The sequence below is a fragment of the Amia ocellicauda genome, chromosome 15 (assembly GCF_036373705.1).
Source record: "Amia ocellicauda isolate fAmiCal2 chromosome 15, fAmiCal2.hap1, whole genome shotgun sequence".
Classification (NCBI taxonomy): domain Eukaryota; kingdom Metazoa; phylum Chordata; class Actinopteri; order Amiiformes; family Amiidae; genus Amia; species Amia ocellicauda.
In genome coordinates, this window is record NC_089864.1 from 29088315 (window position 1) to 29114612 (window position 26298).

The 26298-nt window shown below is 36.7% G+C and overlaps 1 protein-coding gene across 1 annotated transcript in view; it reads left to right on the forward strand.

The window, feature by feature from the left end:
- chrm2a (cholinergic receptor, muscarinic 2a) overlaps positions 1-18682 on the forward strand; it is a 114380-nt gene extending 95698 nt beyond the window's left edge. Inside the window, exon 2 of the mRNA XM_066724607.1 lies at positions 11643-18682. Within this exon, the coding sequence (XP_066580704.1) occupies positions 11712-13199 (1488 nt within the window). The 5' untranslated portion in view covers positions 11643-11711 and the 3' untranslated portion in view covers positions 13200-18682. The remainder of the gene's footprint in view (positions 1-11642) is intronic.
- The last annotated feature ends 7616 nt before the right edge of the window (positions 18683-26298 follow it).

The following is a 26298-nucleotide window of genomic DNA, read 5'->3' on the forward strand; positions in this document are numbered from 1 at the left end:
AATACCTCTGCTTAAAAGCCCACATCTACTGTTATTCCTTGGGCTAACAGTGGAACTATATGCCCCTGTTCCAATTCCATTGTAAATGTCCTCAGTTTAAAGAAAACCAAACGAAAGCCCCAGGCGAAAACCTGGATAAAGTATCCCGTGGCTTGAACTTGAAATACTATGATCAAAATTTCAGATTTTGTCTGGCTTTATTTTTCTACTTGAATTGATCAATATATTGTAAATGGCCAAAACAAAAAGTTTAAATAAGATACATAACAACTGATTAAAAACTAGACAACAACTAATATTAACATTTTGAGGCAGTTTAAACATAGCTACCATTGAGATGTAGTGGTAAGTAGTAACCAGTTCCATGTGTATTAGTAAGTTATAATGAAAATGGCTGAACTCCCTTTATCCTGAAATAGATATTTAACCATCTTATGAAGAATATTAAAATACACTTCCCCACCTTGATTGAACAATACTGAGTTTACAAGTTGGTTTTCCATATGCTCTGATTCTGCTAGTTTATTCTCCATCAAGAAAAAGAGATGTGTGCCAATGTAGTGATGAGCAAAAACAAACTCTAAGACTGATGAGTATTTGCCTCTGTTATGATGTAGTTAATGCGCAAACACTATGGATTTTTTGTTTTTCTTAGGGAAAATATTCTCAGCATGCCTCCATCCACAGTTGTGGGATGAATTCCAATCCACCATTCTCTTTGAAAATGGACCAGTGGGATTAGAAATTTGGCCTGGGGATATGTGGCCCTGACAGGTTTGCATTGATTTCCTAGGGACCTCTATGAGGAGGCGGCTCTCTGATCTGCAGCGGCTGTGCAGAAACTGAGCATGAATGTGCAGCACAGATGAATGGCAGTTCATTCTGGGCAGAGACTCACTTAGTGGTTAATCTCTAGTCTTTTGCTTTGTTAGGGACCAAGGGTGCTCTCCTATAAAGCCAAGGAGATTGATTGAATCTGCCACACTGATAATCCATTGGTTTCAGAGAGTCTAAGGTGGTTCTCCATTTTACAGATTATTCTATTAGTTGGTATTAGTTGAGGATATCACGTGGATACTTCCGTGATTAAATCTTCAGGACATTTGTCTCAAATTATGATTATTTTCAAGACTTTGATAACAAGCCTTGAGGAGCTTGAAAAACATATCTCTAATTTCTTGACTTGCCTTTGCATTTGCAGACTCAGTAGGAGTCCACTGTGTAGCTGTTTGGGAGTTTACTCAAATAATACAAGGTTTATTCCTGTGCAAGGGTATGTATACAGTATAACAAAGTTCAGAATCACATGTGTATATTACATTAAAAGCATATTATTATAATAAATGCAATAGAGAATTCAGTAATATAATATAACACAATGGTGTTATATGTGAAATAATGTACTCATAAGCATTAACATAGTATTAAGTGTTCAGCTTTAGCTTCTGTTGTAGGGAAAATATGTATTCTGTACATTGTCTGCACCTCTCCCATAATATTTTACACTTTTACACATCAGTGGGATTATTGGTTGCCACAGTTCCATTTAAATTGGATACAGGTAATGAGATTGAGATTGTGTGGTTCAGGTTATTGTTGTGATGAGATGTGAAGCCAAACAGTAAGTGTCACTTAGACAGACATTTTTGGTATATTGTTGTATTTAAGTTTTTTTTATTTTTACAACTCAGATGTACTAAAGAACCATGGTCGAATTGCCACCATGCTCAAGCAGTAGGTATGATAAAGCTTGGATTATTATGTATCTTCTTTTCATTTCATTTAAATTTCAGTTCTTGCTTTTAAAACTAATACATTCTTTATACATCAATTTTATTTAATAGATTTATTTTTGTTTTGATTCTTTTTATACATTTTGCAGACTATATATGAACTTTTTAAAAAGAGGGTACTTTCCCAAAGAGGGGGAGGGTATGACCCCAAAAAATGTCTGGAAAAAAAGTTTTGAGTGTAACATTTAATAAATACAGTAAGTAAAATAAAAAAATATGTTAATTTGTTCATTACATGGTTGTATGTCAAGAAAGTGCAAAAATGCTTTAACAAGAAAAGGCTTCTTCAACGAAAAAGCCTAAAACATCCTGTTGATTAAGTATTCAAAACCTTCCTCCACAATAATGTCTTTTTGCTGCCATGTCAAATTCTACCTTCTCACTCACTCCCTTCACATCTCAAACTATCTAACTTTTGTCTTTCGTGAATTGTTAACACTCCAATGAAATAAAACCTTCCTGATTGGTTGTTGAAGTCTTAACAGACGTCAGTCATTTATATGTTCAAAAAGGCTTAAAATAGGTGAACACTATCACCATACACATCATCGTTCATATACACCGATCCCCCCTTTTGCCGTCATAACAGCCCTGACCCGTCGAGGGGTAGACTCCACTAGACCTCTGAAGGTGTGTTGTGGTATCTGGCACCAAGATGTTCGCAGCAGATCCTTTAAGTCCTATATTATTATTATTACTTTTATTTATTGGCAGACGCCCTTATCCAGGGCGACTTACAACATAAAGTCGCCACGCAACGTATGGGGCTACGTAGCCGCAGACCAGTCAGGTTGCCCATGCTGACCCCTGTCCACTGCCGAAAGTCCCTACAATGGGCATGTGAGCATCAGAACTGGACCACGGAGCAATGGAAGAAGGTGGCCTGGTCTGATGAATCACGTTTTCTTTTACATCATGTGGATGGCCGGGTGCGTGTGCGTCGCTTACCTGGAGAACACATGGCACCAGGTTGCACTATGGGAAGAAGCCAAGCCGGCGGAGGTAGTGTGATGCTTTGGGCAATGTTCTGCTGGGAAACCTTGGGTCCTGCCATTCATGTGGATGTTACTTTGACATGTACCACCTACCTAAGCATTGTTGCAGACCATGTACACCCTCTATAAGTTGTGAGGTGGGGCCTCCATGGATTGGACTTGTTTGTCCAGCACATCCCACAGATGCTCGATTGGATTGAGATCTGGGGAATTTGGAGGCCAAGTCAACACCTTTAACTCATTGTTGTGTTCCTCAAACCATTCCTGGACCATTTTTGCTTTTTGGCAGGGCGCATTATCCTGCTGAAAGAGGCCAATGCCATCAGGGAATACCGAGTCCATGAAAGGGTGTACATGGTCTGAAACAATGCTTAGGTAGGTGGTACATGTCAAAGTAACATCCACATGAATGGCAGGACCCAAGGTTTCCCAGCAGAACATTTCCCAAAGCATCACACTACCTCCGCTGGCTTGCCTTCTTCCCATAGTGCAACCTGGTGCCATGTGTTCTCCAGGTAAGCGACGCACACGCACCTGGCCATCCACGTGATGTAAAAGATAACGTGATTCATCAGACCAGGCCACCTTCTTCCATTGCTCCGTGGTCCAGTTCTGATGCTCACTTGCCCATTGTAGGCACTTTCGGCAGTGGACAGGGGTCAGCATGGGCACCCTGACTGGTCTGCGGCTACGTAGCCCCATACGCAACCAACTGCAATGCACTGTGTGTTCTGACACCTTTCTATCAGAACCAGCATTAACTTTTTCAGCAATTTGAGCTACAGTAGCTCGTCTGTTGGATCGGACCACACGGGCCAGCCTTTGCTCCCCACGTGCATCAATGAGCCTTGGCCATGACCCTGTCGCCAGTTCACCGCTTTTTCTTCCTTGGACCACTTTTCCTACTGACCACTGCAGACCGGTAACACCCCACAAAAGCTGCAGTTTTGGAGATGCTCTGACCCAGTCGTCTAGCCATCACAATTTGGCCCTTGTCAAAGTCACTCAGATCCTTACGCTTGCCCTTTTGAGGACAAAATGTTCACTTGCTGCCTAATATATCCCACCCACGGACAGGTGCCATGATAACGAGATTATCAGTGTTATTCACTTCACCTGTCAATGGTCATAATGTTATGGCTGATCGGTGTATGATCGAATTCTAGCGCTACCAGAGCGGAAGGGTTAAACACGCTATTTGGGTCTTTAATGTCTTACACCTTACTATTTCCACTTTTGACCACTTGATGTCTCTGTATCACGATCTGTCTCTCCCATTTGCCCGGCTTTCTGTCCTGCACCTTATTATTGAATAATTGCTTTACATTTCACATGCAATTAACACACATCTGTCCCCAGTTACCTATCTCTTCTCCTTCTCTATATATTCCCCATTTTGGTAGCTGACCTCTTTGCGAAGTCTTGCCAGTATTTCTTCACTGCATTTCCGAGCCTTGTGTTATTAAGCAAACTAGTTATTGACCTTAGCTTTCCCTTCCTTGACCTTGCTTTCCGGATTACCCCTCTTGTATTGTAAGCCCGATCGCTTGACCTCCTGTTTGTTTACCGACCCTGATTTACAGATCTCCTTTGACTCTGTTATTGCCGGCCCAAGACCTTTCGCCTGTTTAGTCATACAGTCTAACCTAGCTCTGCACTTGGATCCATCATCTCTGCCTACCTCGGCATTACAGGGTCATACGCACACCAGGTATTGTAGTTCAGTGTTGGAAAAAGGATGAGCAAGGCAAGTCCGCGACATTTTTTTTTATATTTTAAAAATCCAGCCAGACAGAGATTAAAGGACTGAAAAAGAGAACATGTCCAGGAAAGAACATACGTATGGTAACCCTAGCAGACACCTTTATCCAAGGCAACTTAACTAGCTTGATAAGAGTACATTATAATCAATACATAATACTATAATTACCAAATTAGACTATATTGCTCTAGATTACACAAGTCCACTTGCATGTTATGGAAGAAGTGAAAAAAAAAAGATAGTTCATTAGTCAGAGGAGAAAATCTACAGTGTCTAAAACCGCTATGCTTATTGATAGAGATAGATTGATGTATGTAGTTGAAGTGGCTTGACTGGTATCCATTGATAGCATTGATGTTCCAGATTCTGTTAAAATCATTCTATAGGTTCTTAACTATTAGGCCAGAGTATTGTTATGGTCCATAGAGACTAGCTCAACTCCTGCTTTTGAATATCTAAGCAAGTGGTTTGTGTTAATGATTAGCTACCCATTCTATAGGTTAGGTTCCCATTTTTCTCAGAAGAAAAACTGTGAATACTTTTGTCTATTTTGTTATATACTAGTTGTATACTAGTATATATTGATTGAAAGGGGACAGCAACCATGTTTAATAAAAATGCCACATGTTTTTTGAGGATGATAAAGATATATTACACTCCAGCCACCATCTATCCAGGCTGACAACTGCAGGAACAGTCCCTAGTGCAACCTGTCTGTTGGTAATATAGTATTATGTAATGGTGTGGTTGCAGAGTAATCTTATTCCAACCTCACAAATGTCAGGCATTCATCAGACAACCACCCATCTTGTTCTGCTGGTGTTGATCTCCTCACACATATAATGATCAGCATGTAAACACAATAAATATTATACTGGATTGAAGAACAGGCATATTTATATCCAAGATCTACTTATTTTCACAGACATGATATAAGCAAAATATTGCTTTTTGAATCTCCAAATAAAATTGCAAAATAAAAACTATAACTTCACAGAAATGCATAAGAAAATGATATGGCATTGAGATATGCCATTATGCTGTTAAAATGTAATTCTGAATTAAAACAATTCAAAATCAAAGTGGCATATTTGAAGGTCAAGTGGCAAATTTAAATAAATATGACATATATGACATTTTCAATTTTGTTGAGATAATCCTCTACACTTCTGTACTGACTGCCACTGAGAAGTAATTTGTTTTTATATATTTACATGCCATAAACAATATATGCAAATTAATGCAGACATCAGAGCTGAAGGCTTCATTTTGACACAGCCTCTGCTGAATACCAAAAGGTTTCAGCTCTAAACCACTTCCCAGGTCAGACATCTGTAAATGAAGTTACTATCATTTGGCAACAGTTATTCTGCAGATATGCTTTTTGAATTTCATGATAAGAAGGTACAGTGAATGCACAAACAAGGATTCATGCAGTAAATTGTCATCATAATGTTTTTGGTAAAAATGTTATATATTGCCTTGCACAATTATTCAGACTCTTCTTAGTTACAAATTGATGCATACACATTGTTTTTATTTAATATTTTATTCCAAACATCAGCAAAATCTTAAAGAGAAAAAATGGAAATACTGTATGTTCATTGCTTAAGTATTCAGACCCATATACTCAATATTTGGAGAAGCACCTTTGGTAGGAATTAGAACTGCAAGTCTTTTTGGGTAAGACTCTACCAACTTTGGACACTGGCAATTTTTGCCCTTTATTTTTTTCAAATTTGCTCAAGATCTCTGAAGTTGCTTGGGGATTGCTTAAGTCAGCAGTTTTAAAGTTTTTCCTCAGATCCTCCATAGGATTCCTGAATGTGTAAAAAGTCAGGACGAGACACAGAAATCCACAAGGGGATCTGACAACTGTTGATTGCCGGCCCGCTGAAATTGCATTGGATAAACTGATATCTTTTGCATTGACCTATCTCTGTGAAATGACTTTTTCTACACTTACAAACATTAAAAACAAACTGTATTGTCGCAACTCACAAGAGTGGAAATTGGGTCTCGGTTATTGGATTCTTCCATATCCAGTCCTGGCCAATCAGAATAGAGGATTGTCAGGTACCAGTGTCTGTGAAAGCCGCTAATTGGTAGTTTTAGATCAAAATACACAGCAGTTTATATGAGGTGATAATTACGGTAAAATAAATACATAATAATAACTTGCAGCTCCAAAATGTCATCGAGTGGTGGGAAACGAGCTCGCCAGGACTCTCTGCTGCAATATTTTGGAATTGCATTACAAAAAATACATTAAATGCAACATTTGCAATTGCAAGAAGTTCTGAACTTTATTTTAAAATACTCATCTAACACAACAACTTTATTAAATAAGTTCATACCTGTGCGTTCAAGTTCCAGTGAAAACAAAATATATAGCAATAGCTGGCTGTGTGTGTTTTAATAATATTAATTTGTTTGTTGCTCCTCTTCCCTTTTCTGTCATTGCTAGTTTCTCAGAAGGGTGTTTGGCTTTGAGGTGGGTAACATACCAGCTGTAGATTTGTGGTATATTAATTGCACTGCACATATTATACACTTAACAGTGTTTTAATTTACTTTGTCAAAGTATTTCCACACAGAAATTCTCTTAAGAGGAAGCCATTGGTTGCATTCTTGTAGCGCTACAGATTTCTGCAGATCTGCAGAATTCCACTGATCCCATTGGCGGAGTCGCATAGATCTGTCATTGTCAGCCAATCACAGACATGAAATAATCACTTGTCAATTGTGGCCATCTTTAACGAGATATCCTATATATTAAATGACTAGTAAAATTGTATTAAATGTAAAGAGAGCGTTACTGTATCGTCCGTAACTGTTGATTCAGGCTCATCTGTACTAGATGGAGTAAGAATAGGTTTATGTGTAGAGAGATTACAATGTAAATGGCCAAATAAAATTGTGAAAAGTGAAATGCTTATCTTAAAAAAGTTTTAAAGTATATTCATCCTTGGTAAACATTAGGGCTTTAAAAAAAAAAAAGTAATATAAATATGAACGTGTGGGACATGGGCTGTGAACCAAATTTTTTGGGGCGTGCCACCCAGAAAGTTTGGGAAACACTGCTTTAGACAACTTCAGGACCTGCAAGAGCATTTTCAGGTTGTTTTCTCACAGGTATTTTCTTTATTTAACACAGCAAGAATATGACCACTCCCACTGTATTGTTGGGGTGGGATTAAATACAAATTTAACCAGTCGCTTATAGCAAACTACGAAACTGTACATCATGACGTTTACATAAAACATTTGATGAAACTGCGACTGAGTATAGTTGTGTAGTTTTCTAAAAGCGGCTGTGTTTTATTCCCTTGCGTTGTGCAAAAAAGAGATGTGTGAAGGTCGTTTTGCTGTGCAAATCGTGTTAGATTTAATACCATGAAAGTTTAGCAGTGCGCTATACATTCACATATATGCTGCTAATGCTTCTGCAAGCGACTCACAGTGTGAACATTTTTGATTTAATACTGCCAAAAATGTCCTCTAGTAACTTGCATGTGGTCTTTCCCTTCACATAATCAATGTAACTGTTTACTTTGGTAGTGTAAATGTTCTCTTCCAGAGAACACCTCAATCCATTTTGAACTCAAGTTTCTAAAATTTTGAAGATTTCAAATTCAAAGATTTGCTTTCTTCAAAATAGTTTAAATAGTTGAAGTTGGCCTTCATAACCCCAACCCCAGACCTAACGGAATATTACCCACAGCTTTCTTGAAGTCACATACTGTGATTGACTGCTGTGAAAGGGAACTTGAGACTCTGCCTGTTTTCCTACAACTGCTGTGTTAGAGCTTTCTAAGAAATATATTTTTTTAAATAAAGTTGAAAGATAAAGAAGTTCATAGATATTGATTCTGTGAGTCTCTTTGCTTCCTAAAACAACTCTAAATAAGTACAGTTAATCAATACATATGGGCAGAATCTACAATTTTTAGATATGCTCAGAGTATAACAATTATATGTATTTTGGAAGCATGATAAGACAAATTGCATAGTTATATAAGGCACTTTTTGAGGTTAACTATGGGTGTAGGTGGTGCAAATATAATACGTCAATCAAAATAATTAAAAGTAGTTTTTTTACCCACATTCCAGTTTAAATCTCTAGTCTCTAGTTCTCAAATATGTTTTCACCACCTGTTTTTTACAATTGGTTCTAGCTTGGTGGTGTGTATATTTTGAATTTATTTTACATTTTAGAGATTTATCAGAAAGATTTACACAATTAATAAATTATCTAGTACATATTTTATGCAGACAATATAAATTCCTTCTTTAAAGATGAAGGCTAATAATGTTGTTTATGACATTTTGTAAAACAATTGTATACAACATTTACAATTTGATAACCTAATTAAGTCGATTTATATGAGGTTTGCTGAGACAAGGGAAGTTTCTACTGAGAAAAAACAGCAGGGCCATGCCTCCATTTTTTATGAAACAATGTGGTGAATATAAAATGGTTTTGTATTTTCTTAATTTTTTTCATTCAGTTTGGAGGTGTGGGGTTCTTTAAATATTTAATTGTAAGGTTGTGAGACTAAATAAACCTCTGGAGGCATTGGAGAGCAATCCCACTTCCTGTTCCACTTTGTTCAACAATAAAGTCTTCTGACTTCTGCCTTGTGAATTGTTTATGGTGTGTAGGAGTGACTGGATGGCGAGTGTGAGGGAAAATTGAACTGCCTGTGAAATATTCCTGTGATTACCAGAAGCCTACTGGTAAGATTGCACTGCATATCTGACTCAAGAAGAGAACAGTGTGTATTCCTATTCGATAAAGTAAAGTTACCTTAATGTGCCAGTTATATTTAAAATAGATCCTTTTGCTCACCTGCGGTGAGTGGCCATCATAAAAGCTGCACAGTGCAGACAGCCGCCTTTCACCCTTCAAAGCCTTGAGGGCATGTTCGGTGCCAACGCCGAACAGAGATTGTGCAGAGATTGTGCCCGTCATCAGATGGTAATTTGACCTGGCACTGATGAAATGCCCCATTCGGCTTCATCGTTAGGAGGAGGTTCGTTAGGATGTTGTCCTCCTGTAGATCCTCCAGAAACGCCGAGAACTCCTGAGGCAAGGGCACCGCTCCTAAAGCCTCCCAGGAGATGACCGTGATGACCATGTCACCAACATCGGGAGGTCGACACGGGTGCTGCTGTCAACATGTGCATTGGTGTCGAGGCTCTATGGAGGAGGATCTTTGTTGGTTGAGGTAGACATGTTGGTCGAGGCCAATGCGGTGGTTAAGATCGAGGTCAATGTAGGTCAAGTGTTGAGTTATCCGCTGAGTTTCTGAAAGGAAATGGTACAGGAGGTATAATCATACAGAAGATCTCATTTAGAGATGTAGTCGGCTCCGAGCGAGACTACTGCTGTACACTTGCCTCCATGGAGAAGTAAAAGCTCCTGTAAAAGCAGACTGAAGTCGTAGCACACTCCGAAGAGTGCAAAAAATCCTGGGGGCGGGGTCTTCCTCCTGCCAGCATGGCCCCTTTGGTACATGTTTTCACTGATTGGCAGGTCAGAAGGCTCTTCCCATTCGGTAATGGCTGTCTTTCGATTTGAAAGGGAACTACAAAACTCCAGATCCAGCCTATCCAGCTGAAACTGGATGTCCTGTATTATCCAATGGTATTTGCTGTACAATTTCCTTTGTTTGAGGATGTAATGCTGGACACAATTTATGTTGCCTTTTTTTTTGCAGTAGGGAGGGCCATCACAATTATTGTGTTCCTTCTGCTGTTAATTAAACTGCACTATGTGACACCAATAATTTCTATCCTGAAGATCAGACATAATCAGATGTGACACTGCATTTTGTAAAGAAATGATTATACACTATGTATCACAATTTTTGTTCCTGGGTAGTAAGTGTTATTTCCTAATTGCTTATGCCTCAAAAGTATAGAAAATGGCTATTATTCCCCACAAACTTTTGTGCTTTTGTGACCAGGACAATGATATTTTGAAATTTAACTATTTCCAATGAGACATAAAGTCAGAAAAAAAAAACATATTAATCCAAATGAACATGTATGCTAAAGTAATACATAAATGACTACAAAAGATTTAGAAGTGAGTAGTTTCTTGAGATTTATGATTATACTGTAAATTCATTTTGGTTTAATACCAATTTTTTGTTTTCATGCTGTGGATGGGCCTCTTGTTCAAGACTTGGATAATTTAATATACTTTGTATATTACAATATAATATAAGTTTCTGGATATATAAATATTATTTTTATGGGGACTGTTTTAATGTAGTGACTATTGGCTATAATTTATTTTCTTTTACATTATGCCTCCACAACATGTTTAATTAGATTATTAGCACTAGTCTTAAACTACTCAATGTGATTTTAAATCCAAGACTAGAGACTGTAATTTAATTATTACTTATTAATTCCCCAACAACAGGAGTTGTTGAAATGATAAAACACAGCCAAAACATACTGGTAGGTTAATATATTTATTGTAAAAATATGTATATGTTCATAATAAGTAAGATAATATAATAGTACTAAAAAATATGAAAAAACATTCCCTATATTAAGAAATATGTCTTTCAGCATCCACAAAAGTTATATGTATATTTATGTTACTTTCAAGTTAAGCTGGAAAATAAATATACTGCTTTAGTCCAGATATCAATAAAAGGAAGTCCACTGCCCTTTTCTTTCGCATATGATTGGCATAGTGCTTCTTGTTTTAGTAGATAATGGAGAGGCTACAGAGACACTTGCAGGATAACAAATAATAATTATAACGCTATTATAGTTTGATATGCATAATTTATTGATGTGACATAGATTGTTTATTAACTGCTATAGATACATTCTTATTGTAAATTGTTACCCATGTTTTGTTTTGTTTTTTAAGTGTATACATTCTCTTAAAGGCCACTTTACTTCAAATGCAAGTTCAAGGTTTTAATCTCATATTACAAAACATATGGAGGAAGTTAAACAAAATTAAGTCAACTGCAATATCCAGTAGTGCAATAATATATAGATATATATCAAAATATCCAATAAATATCTCAATCACATCCCCCTTTTTCTCTTTCTACATAGGTGTAGGTGGTTCCAGTTCTCTGTCCCAGCTGACAGCAGAAGACTAATTGAAAGCCAAAGGAATTCCAAATGGCCAATTCTACCTACACTAATGCCTCTCAAGACAATTACACAATGTCCAATCCAGAGAGCCCCTACAAGACAGTAGAGATTGTTTTCATTGTCCTGGTAGCAGGATCATTGAGTCTTGTGACTGTTATTGGAAACATCCTGGTGATGGTTTCCATTAAAGTCAACAGGAATCTGCAAACTGTCAACAACTACTTCCTCTTCAGTCTGGCCTGTGCAGACCTTATCATTGGGGTTTGCTCCATGAACCTCTACACAGTCTACACCGTTATTGGGTATTGGCCTCTGGGGCCTGTGGTCTGTGATCTGTGGTTGGCCTTGGATTATGTGGTCAGCAATGCTTCAGTGATGAACCTTCTCATCATCAGTTTTGACCGATATTTCTGTGTCACCAAGCCCCTCAGCTACCCAGTTAAGAGGACGACCAAGATGGCAGGCATGATGATTGCAGCAGCCTGGGTCCTTTCTTTTATTCTCTGGGCCCCAGCTATTCTGTTCTGGCAGTTCATTGTTGGTGGGCGAACTGTACCTGAGAGAGAGTGTTATATCCAGTTTTTTTCCAATGCAGCAGTCACCTTTGGCACAGCTATTGCTGCTTTCTACCTGCCAGTCATTATCATGATGGTCCTCTACTGGCAGATATCTATGGCCAGCAAAAGCCGTATCAAAAAGGATCACAGGAAGCCCTCTGGCAACCAAGAAGCTCTCTCCCCAAGTTTGGTACGGGGGCAAATTGTTAAACCCAACAACAACAACTTGTGTGCAGAGGAAGTAGACAGGGCACAGGTCCTGCACCAGAATCAAAATAAACATCTGTCAGAACAGCATGACGGAAAGCTGCAGAATGGCAAGGCCCCTTCCACAAAATGTGGAGAGGGAGAGGAGGCAGGCCTGGAGAACTGTGGCCAAGTGGAGGAAAAAGAGAGCTCCAATGATTCAACTTCTGTAAGTGCCATGGCTTCCAACCTGAAGGAGGAGGAGACAGTGGTGCCCATAAAAGATAGTACTACCATTCCCAGCCAGGCCCACACACGCAATCGTACCAAGGCGGAAGGCTCCAAACTCACTTGCATCAAAATTGTGACGAAGTCTCCAAAAGGAGACAGCTATGCTACATCCAACACCACCGTAGAAATTGTCCCAGAAGTTGAGAAACAGAACCTAGTGGCTCGCAAGATCGTCAAGATGACTAAACAGCCCCCAAAGAAAAAAAAGGCCCCACCATCACGGGAAAAGAAGGTGACTCGGACAATCCTTGCTATTCTCTTGGCTTTCATTGTGACCTGGACACCCTACAATGTCATGGTGCTTATCAATACCTTCTGCACCAGCTGTATTCCCACCCCTGTTTGGACTATTGGCTACTGGCTGTGCTATATCAACAGCACCATTAACCCTGCTTGCTATGCGCTCTGCAATGCCACTTTCAAAAAGACATTTAAACATCTTCTCCTCTGTCAATACAAGAACATTGGTGCAGCCAGATGAATATTTTAAAAAGTTCATTTCCCACACATTTTTTCAATGTTACATTTTGGTAAAAGAATCCTGTTGTAGCACTTTACACAAATACACCTGCAACCAAGCAAGAAGATGTGCTGATTAACTTTTTTTTTTTTCATTTTTTATGTGGAAAATAGCAATCAAAGTTTTTACATTTTAATTTTGGAAATTAATAGATAAAGAATTATAAAAGACAAAAAGAAGATTGTCTACATTCTGTATATGAACAAACACATATATCCATACAAACATTTACAATAAAAACAAAAATCAATATGCTTTTACAAACAATATCACAAAGCATATATTGATTTACCATTCAGAAATAAACAACCAGGTCTGCAATTTACTCAAATTAACAATGAGTAAGGCTCTGTGAAATACACAGGGGGATTGTCTGTGACCTCATGACCTGGTTATCAGTCCACAACCTAATCATACCAGTCCTGCTGGTTACATGGGAATTATGCTTAATAAATTAGCAACATTCATATGTAATTATATTATGAAACAGTACCCCTGAATTAAAATACTAAAGCTTGTGAGATATCTATTTGACATATATTTTGCTATTACTTATTAATGTATATCTTAAGATTTAAGCTTTATTAGAAAATGCTTCAGTAGGAAATATTTTATAAGCCATTAGCTATGTTGATTACTTCATAAATATTTTGATCCACTTCACTGAAATGACTTGACTGCTTGAGGTTTCTGAGTACAAACCTGTCTGTTGAGTTGTTTAAATTCATCCCTGAATTTCACTGGGCCTTAACAATGAGATGTGTGACAATAAAAAAATCACATGCTAGCACACATGAAAAAACTGAAAAAAGCACACAAATATACACATTAAGTACTGATGCTGAGAACCTTCTCAGACAAAGTAAAGATCAGAATCAGAAAGCATTTGAACTTTGAGGAAGGGAGATAGTTCTTTGCTTCTAAATATAACACAAAATTTAAGGGACAATAGGGCTGACTGAAATTACACACTGTAATTCAGTATAAAAAAATGACATACCTGTATATATGTACATTTTATGTGAGAAAAATAGAGACTGATTAATGAAAATAAATGAAGACAAGGAAGAAACAATAGGAAAGAGGGGCAAAGCCTTCGAAGAGAATTGCAGAGGATTTTTTTTTCTCCTTTCCTCTATGTGTGTAATGCTGAAATGCTACACACAGCAAGTATGGTGGGGAACATAACTGATTATGTATCCCAATTTTTTTGCTTTTCACAGTGATTTACCACCAAGATTGGCAAGTTTCTTCAATCGTACTGCCTATGAAGGTGAGGTTCAAGGTCTCCAGCTTAATATTCTGCCAAGTCAGTAGCAGAACTGTATACAGGTCTGGTGCACACTTGCTGTTCCTATCATTGCTTACAAATACCCCAGCAATGTGTCACTGATGCAAAGTGGCACAGAGAAATGTGCCATTTTATAAAATCTGAAACTTGTTTATTTTCTTCTTTTTTTAAATGTATCATGCCTTTCAGCAGAAATTAATGCACTTATTTTGTGTGAATTCAAAGATTCAAAGGCTTTTTTTATTTTATATGTGTTCTACTATTTGCCAGTGTGCTTTTGTTCATACGTATTTTGTTCTATATAAACCATAATTTATATAATTGATTGTGACATTTATTTTGAATGTTTCAAGTTTGTTTGAGAAACAGTTAGAAATTGTGGAGAAAGGACCACATTTATGCTGTCACCTTCAAGCTCTTTAAATGGTGGTGCTTGTTTGTGGTGTCCTACAAAATTATGAAAAGAAAGAATGAAGATTTTTATTTTTTATCTCCTCCCCAGGCAGTCTTATTTGAGAGAACTACAATGTTACATTAAATTTAAGTGGGCAAAGATTTTATACCACTACCTTTAGGCTGAAGTGTGTAGAGTCTGAAGTCACACTTGTTGATGAACAATATAAATTGGTTTCATGGTTTTTCATTGAATAAGACTTTGACATTGAGAGTGTCGTTTGTTTCCAGAAATAAACAGCCAACAGCAGAACAGAGAATGAATTCATACTGAAAACTAATCCTGTCTCCATCCAGCTCACAAAAAACTAAGCAAACCTATAACTTGCTGTTAGGGATACAATATTTTGATAACTGTTACCAAACTCTTAGCATTGCAACATTTATTAAATTATTTCTCCATGTGGAGCTTAGGCAATCAAAAAATCCTTTATTAAAAAATACAACATATAAAACTGTAAATATTCTGTCACTTTTTACTAATAACAATAAAAACAAACTGTGTTGTACACATCATTATTTTAAAGTCTTAAAACTAATTGTGTCAGGTTTCTTAGAAGACTGAATAATATATGTTCTTGTCTAATTTTTCACACCCTGTAAAAGCACAGGTTCCAGTCAGTGAATTCAGGAATCCCAATCACATGTTGGAATGAGAGATTTTTGGAGACTAGTGTATGATGTAATGCCCTATTTCCACTGCCAAAACTGCTGACCCCTGGCCCAACCACCATTTCCGAACTTTTTGCAAAAGTGGGCCGCTGTTGAAATTATTGTAAGAGGTGCCAGAGGGATTGTGGGATGCCAGTGTGTGTCTACTTTTTCAATGTATGGACTGAAAACAACTTTAAGTAATGTAAGTGATATATTTTTCTGTATATGTATTAAATTGTGTTCATATACTGCAATTTTTAGCTAGAGATTAACATACAGCTCTGGTCTGGAAAAAAATAAGAGACCACTCCAAGATCAGAAATGAATGTTAAGTGGTCTCTTAATTTTTTCCAGAGCTGTATATTGACAGTATTTTAGTATTAAATTCCATGTAAAACTAGAAAAGTCTTGTATGTGGAAAAAGTACAGATATTTGCATAATAATAGGAAGAACAATTGGTACCATTATTTAGGAGCCATTTCTAAAAAGGTGCTAATGTAGACAAATTTATTATTATTATTATTATTATTATTATTATTATTATTATTATTATTATTATTCAAATATCACTACCTTTCCACCTGAAAGTGTCTTGCCCATAATTTAACTTTGAATAATTGCCTATACGTGTTTGCACTAAATAAACATAAATTAATACATATACAGAAAACCAATAAACAAGAAAAAAACATATTACAGGCACTCACAGAGTTACGTAACACCTGACTTTAAAATGTACATTAGATACATAAAGAGCAAGGATCGTCTGTTTCTCTTTCAAACATGTTTAAAAATATAGTGTAAGTAATATGTGATGTTTTGTTTAAGGTATAAATAATGTTTTTTGTTTTGTTTCATTTATGTTCACATAATGGAATATTAGCAAGAGCTAAATATTTTATTGAAACAAGATAATACAAGAAAACTCTTCCATGTGGATAAATAAAGTAGCTATATTTGCATAATAGTAAAATGTTTTTATTTTATGTTTTAAATGTAGTACCTCATATACAAAGGTTGTGTTCTTTGAGCACATATTATTATAAATATTATTAACTTTGTTGTATATAGACATCATTTCATGCTGCAAATACAATTTTAATTTGTTCATGATCCCACAAACCTCACATTCTATTTTTCAACATAGCTGTGTCTCCATTTCCAGTCCATCTACAAATTCAAACATGTGTTTCCTTTGTGGGCGGGTTGGCCATTTCTGTACATTTTTAAAAGCATATAGCAAAGTGAGCCTGAAAAGCTGACTGCATTTGCAGTGGAAATGTTATTTTTTTCAAAAACACGACCGCTACTGGAAATGAGGAATAACTCAGCCACACTACAAACTACAGTAACTCTAGTTAAGGCACCCACATCCAAAAATGAGCAGCAGAATCTCTAAAAACCTACAAGAAGTCTACACATATTGGCAAGAATTGTCATTTGAAGTTTAAATTTGAAAGTGTATTATTATATACATTGCAATTTTAAGATAGATTTATTGTACAGATACCAGACATGAGTTACTTGCAAATTATGTTGACTTGGATTTTAATTTCTCATAAGCAGACAAGATGCACTGAAAAATATATATCAGGAGAAGGATCTCCTGTATTGCTGGCAGGATTGACTTATTGTTGAATAGGCAATTTTTTAATGATATTTTGCATTAATGCTATACAATAAAGACTTGGTTTGTGCCAGGAGGCAATCATTAAATATAATGTAGATGTTCCCCTGAATACATCACTGTCTTTGTGCCACAACAAAAGAGCTTCCTTTACAAAAGCTAGGGAGAGATGCAAATGAATTACAGAAAAGGCAGTTTTCGTACTTATACGTTTACTTCTACATTTATAGGGAATTAGGACTGATGGAGAACTCCCCATAAACTCAGTCAAATTATGACCAGTTTAAGAACACCTACTTTGAGATTAAAAATACACATTACACACATATTTTGCATAACTACCAATGTTCTACATAATGTCCCACTTGCTTATTATCCCATTATGTGTGCATTTCCTAATTTTTGTATGATTTGTTTGCAAGCATGAACATTTTGAAGCATTTACATTTGCCATCTCTCTCCTTAAACATAATCAGTCCTGGGCTAGGGTACATTTTAGGAATTAGAAACTGTAAATGTTAGCTCTATGATTATTTTATATTTCATAAAATAGGGATTTGTGTAAAATCCTTAATGATCTCATCATTGCAGTAGAATATAAATCATAGCATCATAAAGAAAGCACTTAGTGATTACATCAATAATACAATGTATATCTAATTTTCACAGGTTGTCTTTCTTGATTTGTAGCTTTAAACATTTACAGTCACTTTACTCTTTTATATCTCCTTTTTCAATCAATCAAAGAGTGCAACCCACAAAAAATCAACCAGAAACGTATAAGTTACTCTTGGCATGCTGGCATTGAGGAAAGCACTACATACTTAATTCAGTAAACTTTGGACTTTACAGTCCAGCAAGTAATTCAAAGGCATTTGTTTCCAATACAAGAAGGTCATTTCTCGTTCTGATAAGTGCAGATGTGTCTGTATTGCATCTGCCACACAGTAACAATTGGCTGGAAAGTCCCTGCCTCTAGAATTGTTGATTAATCTTTCACTAAGCTGCCATGTGAATGTTGCCAACAATACATAAGTGCTCAATCTAACAGCTCTGGGTCTTGTAAGGTTTTTGCCAGTTTTCCAGGTATTTGATTTCAAAAGCACCACTAACCTATATGGAAAGTAGAAGTTGCTTTTATTTGGCCCCAGAGAGCTGAGTCTTTTATTAGAAGTTTCCATTGTTTTCCATTGTTAATTTCCATGGTCGTTTGAAAATTTGTCCCCAAATTTTTATTTTAAATTTGACATTACTGTACCCTGATATCATCAGTGTGTGAAAGTGTATCAAAACATAATAACAAACTAAGGGAAAGTACAGTTAATGAGATATATAAATGCAGAGCAAATGTTGAATGGAAATATGAACGTTTTGATGTGTTTACATACTAATAAAATAAATTCATACATACTACAAAATGAATGAATACTTGTTTTTGAATGGTTGCAATTTACCATAAAAGGCTTTAAGACTGAATTTTGTTTCTATGACAAAACAAATAGAAATGTATACAAAATAACACTGGATAATAATACAATAATTAAATCTTAAAAAACAAGCCATTGTTATATCCCCACATTTTGTGACTACCCAGCTGCTTCATCAATCTTGACAAGAGTGCAGTTTATGTAAGAGTTACTATGGATGCCAATGGACATTTATAATAATGTTTAACATTTGATATGCTTTTTCTCTCTATGATCTGAATCAAATTCAAAACCAACAAGAAAAAGTTATGTGAATTACTACTAAACCAGTATAGCAAGTATTCATATTTTGTGTGTGTTTGTTTTAGCATTATAAGCTCAACAGTCAAAATATGAATATGTGTGGCAGTATAAGCACAGCTATAATGTATAACCTTATACATCTACAAAAAAATTATACTTTATTTGATAGTTTATTTTCTCAAATAAGTGCTCCAAAGTCCTTGTGAAATAAGAAATTCCTCTGGGCTGTATTTATGTACATTGATGTGATTCTGAAGAGGGTCTTGTAATGCAGCAAATGTATAAAAAATCAACCATGTGAAACTAGGGCATAATATAGGTCCATGCAGCCATCTGTTTGTGCTGTTGACCATCATGTCAATCATGATTGTCTCCCTGACAGAATTTCCACAAACAAAAACATTTCCAAGATGTTTCTAAGTGCCAATCTGCATAAAAGCAATCAATGCCACAGAGGCAAAATATATTTCAATTGTATTGTGAAAAATATGTTCCGGAAAGGCAGTAAATCATATCCCTTCTAAAAAACAATATTGTTTTCTATAACATATTGTCTGACATTGCATTACTCTTTCATTTAACCTTATAAATCAGATTCAAAATTGTGTTATGCTTTATTTTAAGGTGCAATTATCTATGTGTATTAATAGTAACAACATTTATATTATTTTTTAGTTATCAAATAAAGAACTTTATTGTTTTTAAGAGTTAGATTTGAAATAATGTATTAAACAATTTTAAATTCTATTAATAGGCATAGCCATAGGATTTGGGGGGGGGGGCGGGGGGAACGTGTCCCCCCCAATGTTGAGAGAACATTTAATAGTCCTCCCCAATAATGTATGTCCAGCTCCATTGGCATCGTGGATGTGTTCCACCAATTCTGAAACCAGACCTACACCACTGTTAATAGGTAACACTTGTATTAACTGTTAGCAAAAATGCTAACCTAACATTTAAAACTTACCCTCAAAAATACAGCTGAAACCAAATAATAAATGACTATCTGTTACCTAACAATTAACAATAAAATAAATGTGTACATTCATGTGTTTTTTACCTGATTGTTATTTAATTCAGGACCCTTAAAATAAAGTATGAAACATGTTTGATTCAAGTTGTGTCACTCAGGAGCGGTGTTTGAGTGTCCTCAATGTTGGTTCAAAACAGACTACGCACTCATTGGGTAGGATGGGTCAGCAACAGAATCCATGCCTTGTGAAACAAAAGGTGGACATATACTGCATGTGGCAGAGTTTGTGTGAGCTTTGTCTTTTATCCAGCAGGCAGCAGGTCTGCACTATTTCACTACAAGACCAAAAATAATTTGTCTATCAGCATTTGTCTTTGAAGAACCATGCATGCTATTATTTTCTTCATCAGGAAGGAGTTGAATCTTTACTTGAGTCTTCCCTTAGTTCTGCTGGCCTGTAACACTCTTTTCTATATCTTAACAGATAGGAACCACAGTGTCTAACTCCCTTGGCTCTTTAGAATTGCAGCTTTATACAGACAACTCGCTCCCAATTGAGCTAATAAATTCAATAACAATTATACCATCTGAATTTGGAATTGAAAAAAGCACCCTGAGCATGCTCCTTCTATCACCCTAGCAGAAGCTGCTAGGGGATTTCTCAAGAAGTAGGTCATATGGATTGCCATGTTCCCTGGATTGCCTGTTACATGAGAATTCAGTCTAGTCTGATATCAAATACTGCAATAAAGTACATTACATAAAAAGCTATTATATAAATATTCAATGAAGTTATATAATTCAGAATAACAATAATTAAGATAACACAAGTCTGCAACATTATACTATTATCTTCAATTAACCACTGAAACAAAATGCAGCAAATCACTGCATTTCTAAGGTTTTCTATTTTTATATGTATGTGTGTGTGCCATAACATTATGACCACCTGCCTAATATTGTGTAGGTCCCCCTTTTGCCACCAAAACAGCCCTGACCCATCGAGGCATGGACTCCACTAGACCTCTGAAGGTGTGCTGTGAAGGTGTGTATCTTGCACCAAGACGTTAGCAGCAGATCCTTTAAGTCCTGTAAGTTGCGAGGTGGGGCCTCCATGGATCAGACTTGTTTGTCCAGCACATCCCTTGTCAACACCTTGAACTTGTGATTCAGACCAGGCCACCTTCTTCCATTGCTCCGTGGTCCAGTTCTGATGCTCACGTGCCCATTGTAGGCGCTTTTGGCAGTGGACAGGGGTCAGCACGGGCACCCTGACTGGTCTGTGGCTACACAACCCCATACGCAACAAACTGCGATGCACTGTGTGTTCGGACACCTTTCTATCAGAACCAGCATTAACTTTTTCAGCAATTTGAGCTACAGTAGCTCGTCTGTTGGATCCGAACACACGGGCCAGCCTTCGCTCCCCACGTGCATCAATGAGCCTTGGCCACCCATGACCCTGTTGCCGGTTCACTGCTTTTCTTTCCTTGGACCACTTTTGATAGGTACTGACCACTGCAGACCAGGAACACCCCACAAGAGCTGCAGTTTTGGAGATGCTCTGACCCAGTCGTCTAGCCATCTCAATTTGGCCTTTGTCAAAGTCGCTCAGATCCTTACGCTTGCCCATTTTTCCTGCTTCTAACACATCAACAAAATGAGGACAAAATGTTCACTTGCTGCCTAATATATCCCACCCATCGACAGGTGCCATGATAAAGACATTATCAGTGTTATCACATTATCACTTCACCTGTCAGTGGTCATAATGTTATGGCTGATCGGTGTATATATATATATATATATATAAATCCATTAAAATAATTTACAAAACATATTAATCAAATATTTAACATCAAATTGACTTTAAAAGTCAGGATACAAAGTCTCTTTTTAAATGTACTTTTTAAATTTAAACCCATTAGTCTTGTATTATGATGAAATACTTCGGAGCATCACTATTATTGATCTTTGCCACTATTATTGGCAAAGATAAACCTATTCTTGCTGACTGACAGCAACAGATAAGCAATGAGCACCACACTGGCAGACTGATTACTTTTTGGATTGTTATATTTAATTAGGATAAAAAGTTCAAATTATCACTGTGAATACACACCAAAAACATAATATTAAACTTTTCCCCTCAGAATGTTTACTGTTGATTGCACAGGAGTTGTTTTGTCATGAAGATATTGTGTTTTGTTTTCATCCCATGATTCCTTAATTCCTCTGAGAATTAGTTACATGTATATAATGGAGAGATTAAGCAATCACAAAGGAGAACAATAATCAAACTGCAGCATACTAACCAGGGGCGAGGCCTGGGTATAACAGGATGGGCAAGGGGTTTAAAATAACTCTACTGTACTGCGCATTAACTTGCTACCAATCACTGAAACAAACCACAACCAAGTGCAAATGAAGTATAGATGAAAACGTGTCAGTATAGGCTACTATTACCCCAAATTATTAACTTTAGGCTTTAGGGAATTCATTAACTAGTATTTTATATCAATTCAGTAACACCGAACAGAGCCGCAATTCCCAATCCATGCAAATGCTGATTTGCGTTGACTAACCCCTTATTCACACTGGGATAATTACAAACTAACTCATTTCAGTCTGTTTGCTTTAAAAATGTATCAGTGTGCTAGCTAGCACACTTGCCTTGTGTACAAACGGGTTAATTTTCATGATTCACTTCAGTGTATTCTCAGAACTCAGATCACTTATGTTCACATAGCAATAATCAAGTGAGCTCAGTTTGTTTTGTAGAAATGGCAGCATAACACATACAATAACAAAATATAAATGACAGTACAGTAACTGCATACAGTAGTCCACCAAACATTTTTGATAGTCTACTTCTGATACAACCAAATAATATATGGGTCCATTCACGTTGTGCAGGATGTCATCAGTTTGCGCTTATCTGACCAGCAATTCCTGATTGCAAAAGAATCGAGACCTTCCAGTGTTCACATTCAAGTTTTTCAAGCAGACCGAACTCAGTTATATGCAAAACTATACCTCCTGATTGGGTGGGCCATGCTTCCAAGTGTGGCACAATTGTAGAATTATTACTGGAAACAAACTATCATAAATGATTATTATTATTATTATTATTATTATTATTATTATTATTATTATTATTATTATTATTATTTCCAAATGCATTGAGGGTCTTACCTGAGCCAGGCTTGGAAATCTTGCTGTCTTGAAGTATGCATGGCTTTCCCCAGAAAGAAAAAAAACACAACAGTTATAACTGTAAAAAAGCAAAGTTGGTCATTTTTATTTTTTAAAACAATGTATGTCTATGTCTGTGATGTGTGTGTGTGTGTGTGTGTTGACTTACATAGTGCTTGTTAAAAAATATTGTATTATGTTAATGCGGATATAAAATATGTTTTTTTCAGCAATGGAACAATGGTATGTGCTTTCTTCACATCCCAAAAATGCCTCATATGTGCCACAGCTTTCTGGGGATGAAACAGACGTAATGGTTGAACTTCATTAGACAGTCTGTAAAATTACAGGTTGAGAAATATCCCTAAAAAAAATAATAATTAAAAAGTGCAAGAAATGTCATTAACAATCTAATTTCCGTTCTATGTAAATACTGTGATTTCACTTTTCCTTTTTTGTATGAAAATGTATCAATCTCTATGTCTACTGTAATATGATGTACAAATATGCACCAATGATCAATTTGTATTTTGCCTGAATGAGTACTGGACAGAAGAACCTGAGGATGAATCTGGCCAGTTTATTAAAGAGACAGTGGCTGGATAGACACAGGACTAGTACACAGTAGGAACTATTGGTTTTAGAGAAGACTAGGAATTGGTTGAAAGAAAACTTTTAGATGACTACATGCCATACATTACCAAATGTTTGTAGTCATACACACTTATACCACACTGCATTAATAAGTATAAAGGGTTGGAAATGTATTGGAATTTCAAGGACTGATATTATTGTCTTTTGAGGTGGGCAGATTATTTAACATATGTTTGACTCTGATCTCAAATCAACCAGATTGGTAACATAAAATCCAAGTCAACCAAAAAGTGAAATCATGTCTCATCATCAACTACTACATAATACGCTTAATGTTCCTCAATACATTCAGACTGTTAAACTGCAGCCAGTTTCTGTGGCTACTATGTGATCACATGCTGGCCACTTGGATAGGTAATGGTCTTTTATGGTGTTTGAGTTGACCAGTTGAGTCATGATACAAACACCCTTGCTTTAACATCCATTTTCTGTATTGGCTTCAGTGGTTTCTTGCTAGTAAAAATAAGGGCAATACAGAAAGAATGTGTGGTATGTGAAGTCTGTTTCAAAGCATCAAATTTTACATTGTATTATTAATTATATATTTAAAAGAAGTAGCCACAGTTTCTTTGGAAATTTGAATGTCTGCTTCTAGTACACAAAACTAAAACATAATTTCTAATTATCATCTGCTTAATAACTTTTAAAACATGCAGTGACAGTAGACTAAGAAATATAAAATAAAAGACAGACCTCCTTAGCCTAATGTACAGGATATACTTTTGAGTTGCCTATTGACTGTGGCTTGTGATTCCTCTCATATAGTAGATAACTGTCTGTTAACAGCATTTGAATTGTACATATATTATACATTATATGTAATACTTATGAAGTACAGTTAAAGTGTACATATATGTATTTAATAGCTATCTGAATGTCCCCACTATGATATTTCAAATGTAATTGTTTTGATTTCTTTTGAGGGTGCAGACATCAGTTTGAAGATCTTCGTATGAAATCACAGGCTTCCTAAAGACCTGTAGTAGAATCAACATTTAATGTATATGTTGTGCAATATTCTTTGGAAACAGTTTAATTCCAATTAAAATGCAAATAATACTAAGATGTTTCTGCACTTTATTTACTTCAACTATACTATACATTGTGTTCTGTGATTGTGAAATTGTTTTATTAAACATAACACTGGAAATATTTCAATGTGAATGTAAAGCACCTTGGAGTAATGCAGCTAGCAACAAACCATTTTTATCTTCATCAACAGATTGGTTCCCTTTTCTGTCCATAGTAGCTAAAAAATATATAATATGTGGATAAACTGTTACATAATGCATTACTGTAGAGATGGTAGCAATTTCATAATGAAGAGTAACCTTTAATCATTGTCATACCCATGCATTAACATAAGTTCTACAATATAGACCAACTTCACTGAGTTATCATGTGTGATATTAAAATCATAAGACTGCTCCAAGCATTTGCAAATGCAAGCAAAGTGCCATATTGTAAAGAGAACAAATATGTTGGAATGTAATTTCAAGTGTTTAGAAATACCACTTCACTGACTGTGAATAGCAATAATGTTTGACTCTTGCATAATTAGAAAAATACATTTAATTTACAACAAGAAGGGATGGAAAAAATCAGTTCTACATGAGATTAGGTGGTCGGGAAAAGACAAACAATACATGAGGAAGCAAGAAATATATACTCGAAATGGATGTCTCAATGTTTGTTTTTTGGGAGGAGGTTTCAGAAAATCATCTTTATCTTGGATTTACACCCTGTGCCTTTAAACTAACTATACAAAACTCCCAGGAATGCACAGATGTAAGCTTGCACCCGCACTACAGCTCGCTGCTATGCCTGTAGGAGATCGCTCTCTCTCAGTTCGCTGAGAACGAGCACTGCTAGTCCTCCTCATCCGTGCATGTAGGCCTCGGTTTTAGATCCCGTTACAACTGGTGGTCTACTACCCTCGGCCCCCTTGGACCCCGGACTCGGGTCACCAGGTGCCCCCAGAAAACCCGGCACATACGTTGTGGTTAAGCCTATGGGCCTACACAGCGCTTTGTTTCGGCAGAGTCCACACACTGCCCACTATGGTTCTCCATCCAAGACAGCTCAGGAACCCTAGGGATTGACGCGCTAGCCCACACATGGCCGAGCTGTCTCCACCGGGAGAAGAGGGAACGTGGGAATGGTGGGAACGCGTAAAGCGTGGTCCTGGAGAAGGTCAGGAGATAACGAGAGACAGTTCTGCTGATAGCCCCACAGTGGCCTCGCAGATTCTGGTTTGCAGACTTGATCGCCCTCCTCCACAGAGAGCCTTGGCAGCTCCCAGTGAGAGCGGACTTGTTGTTCCAGGTGCAGGGTCATATTACAATTTTTAAAAGAGCTGTTGGACCAGGGCAAGTCCCCATCCACCCTCATAGTGTATCTTGGCAGACATTTGTGCGGCTGCAGCTTGGGCTTCACCGCTCACATTTGTTTGGTTCTACAGATTGGACTGGGTCCGTCACGG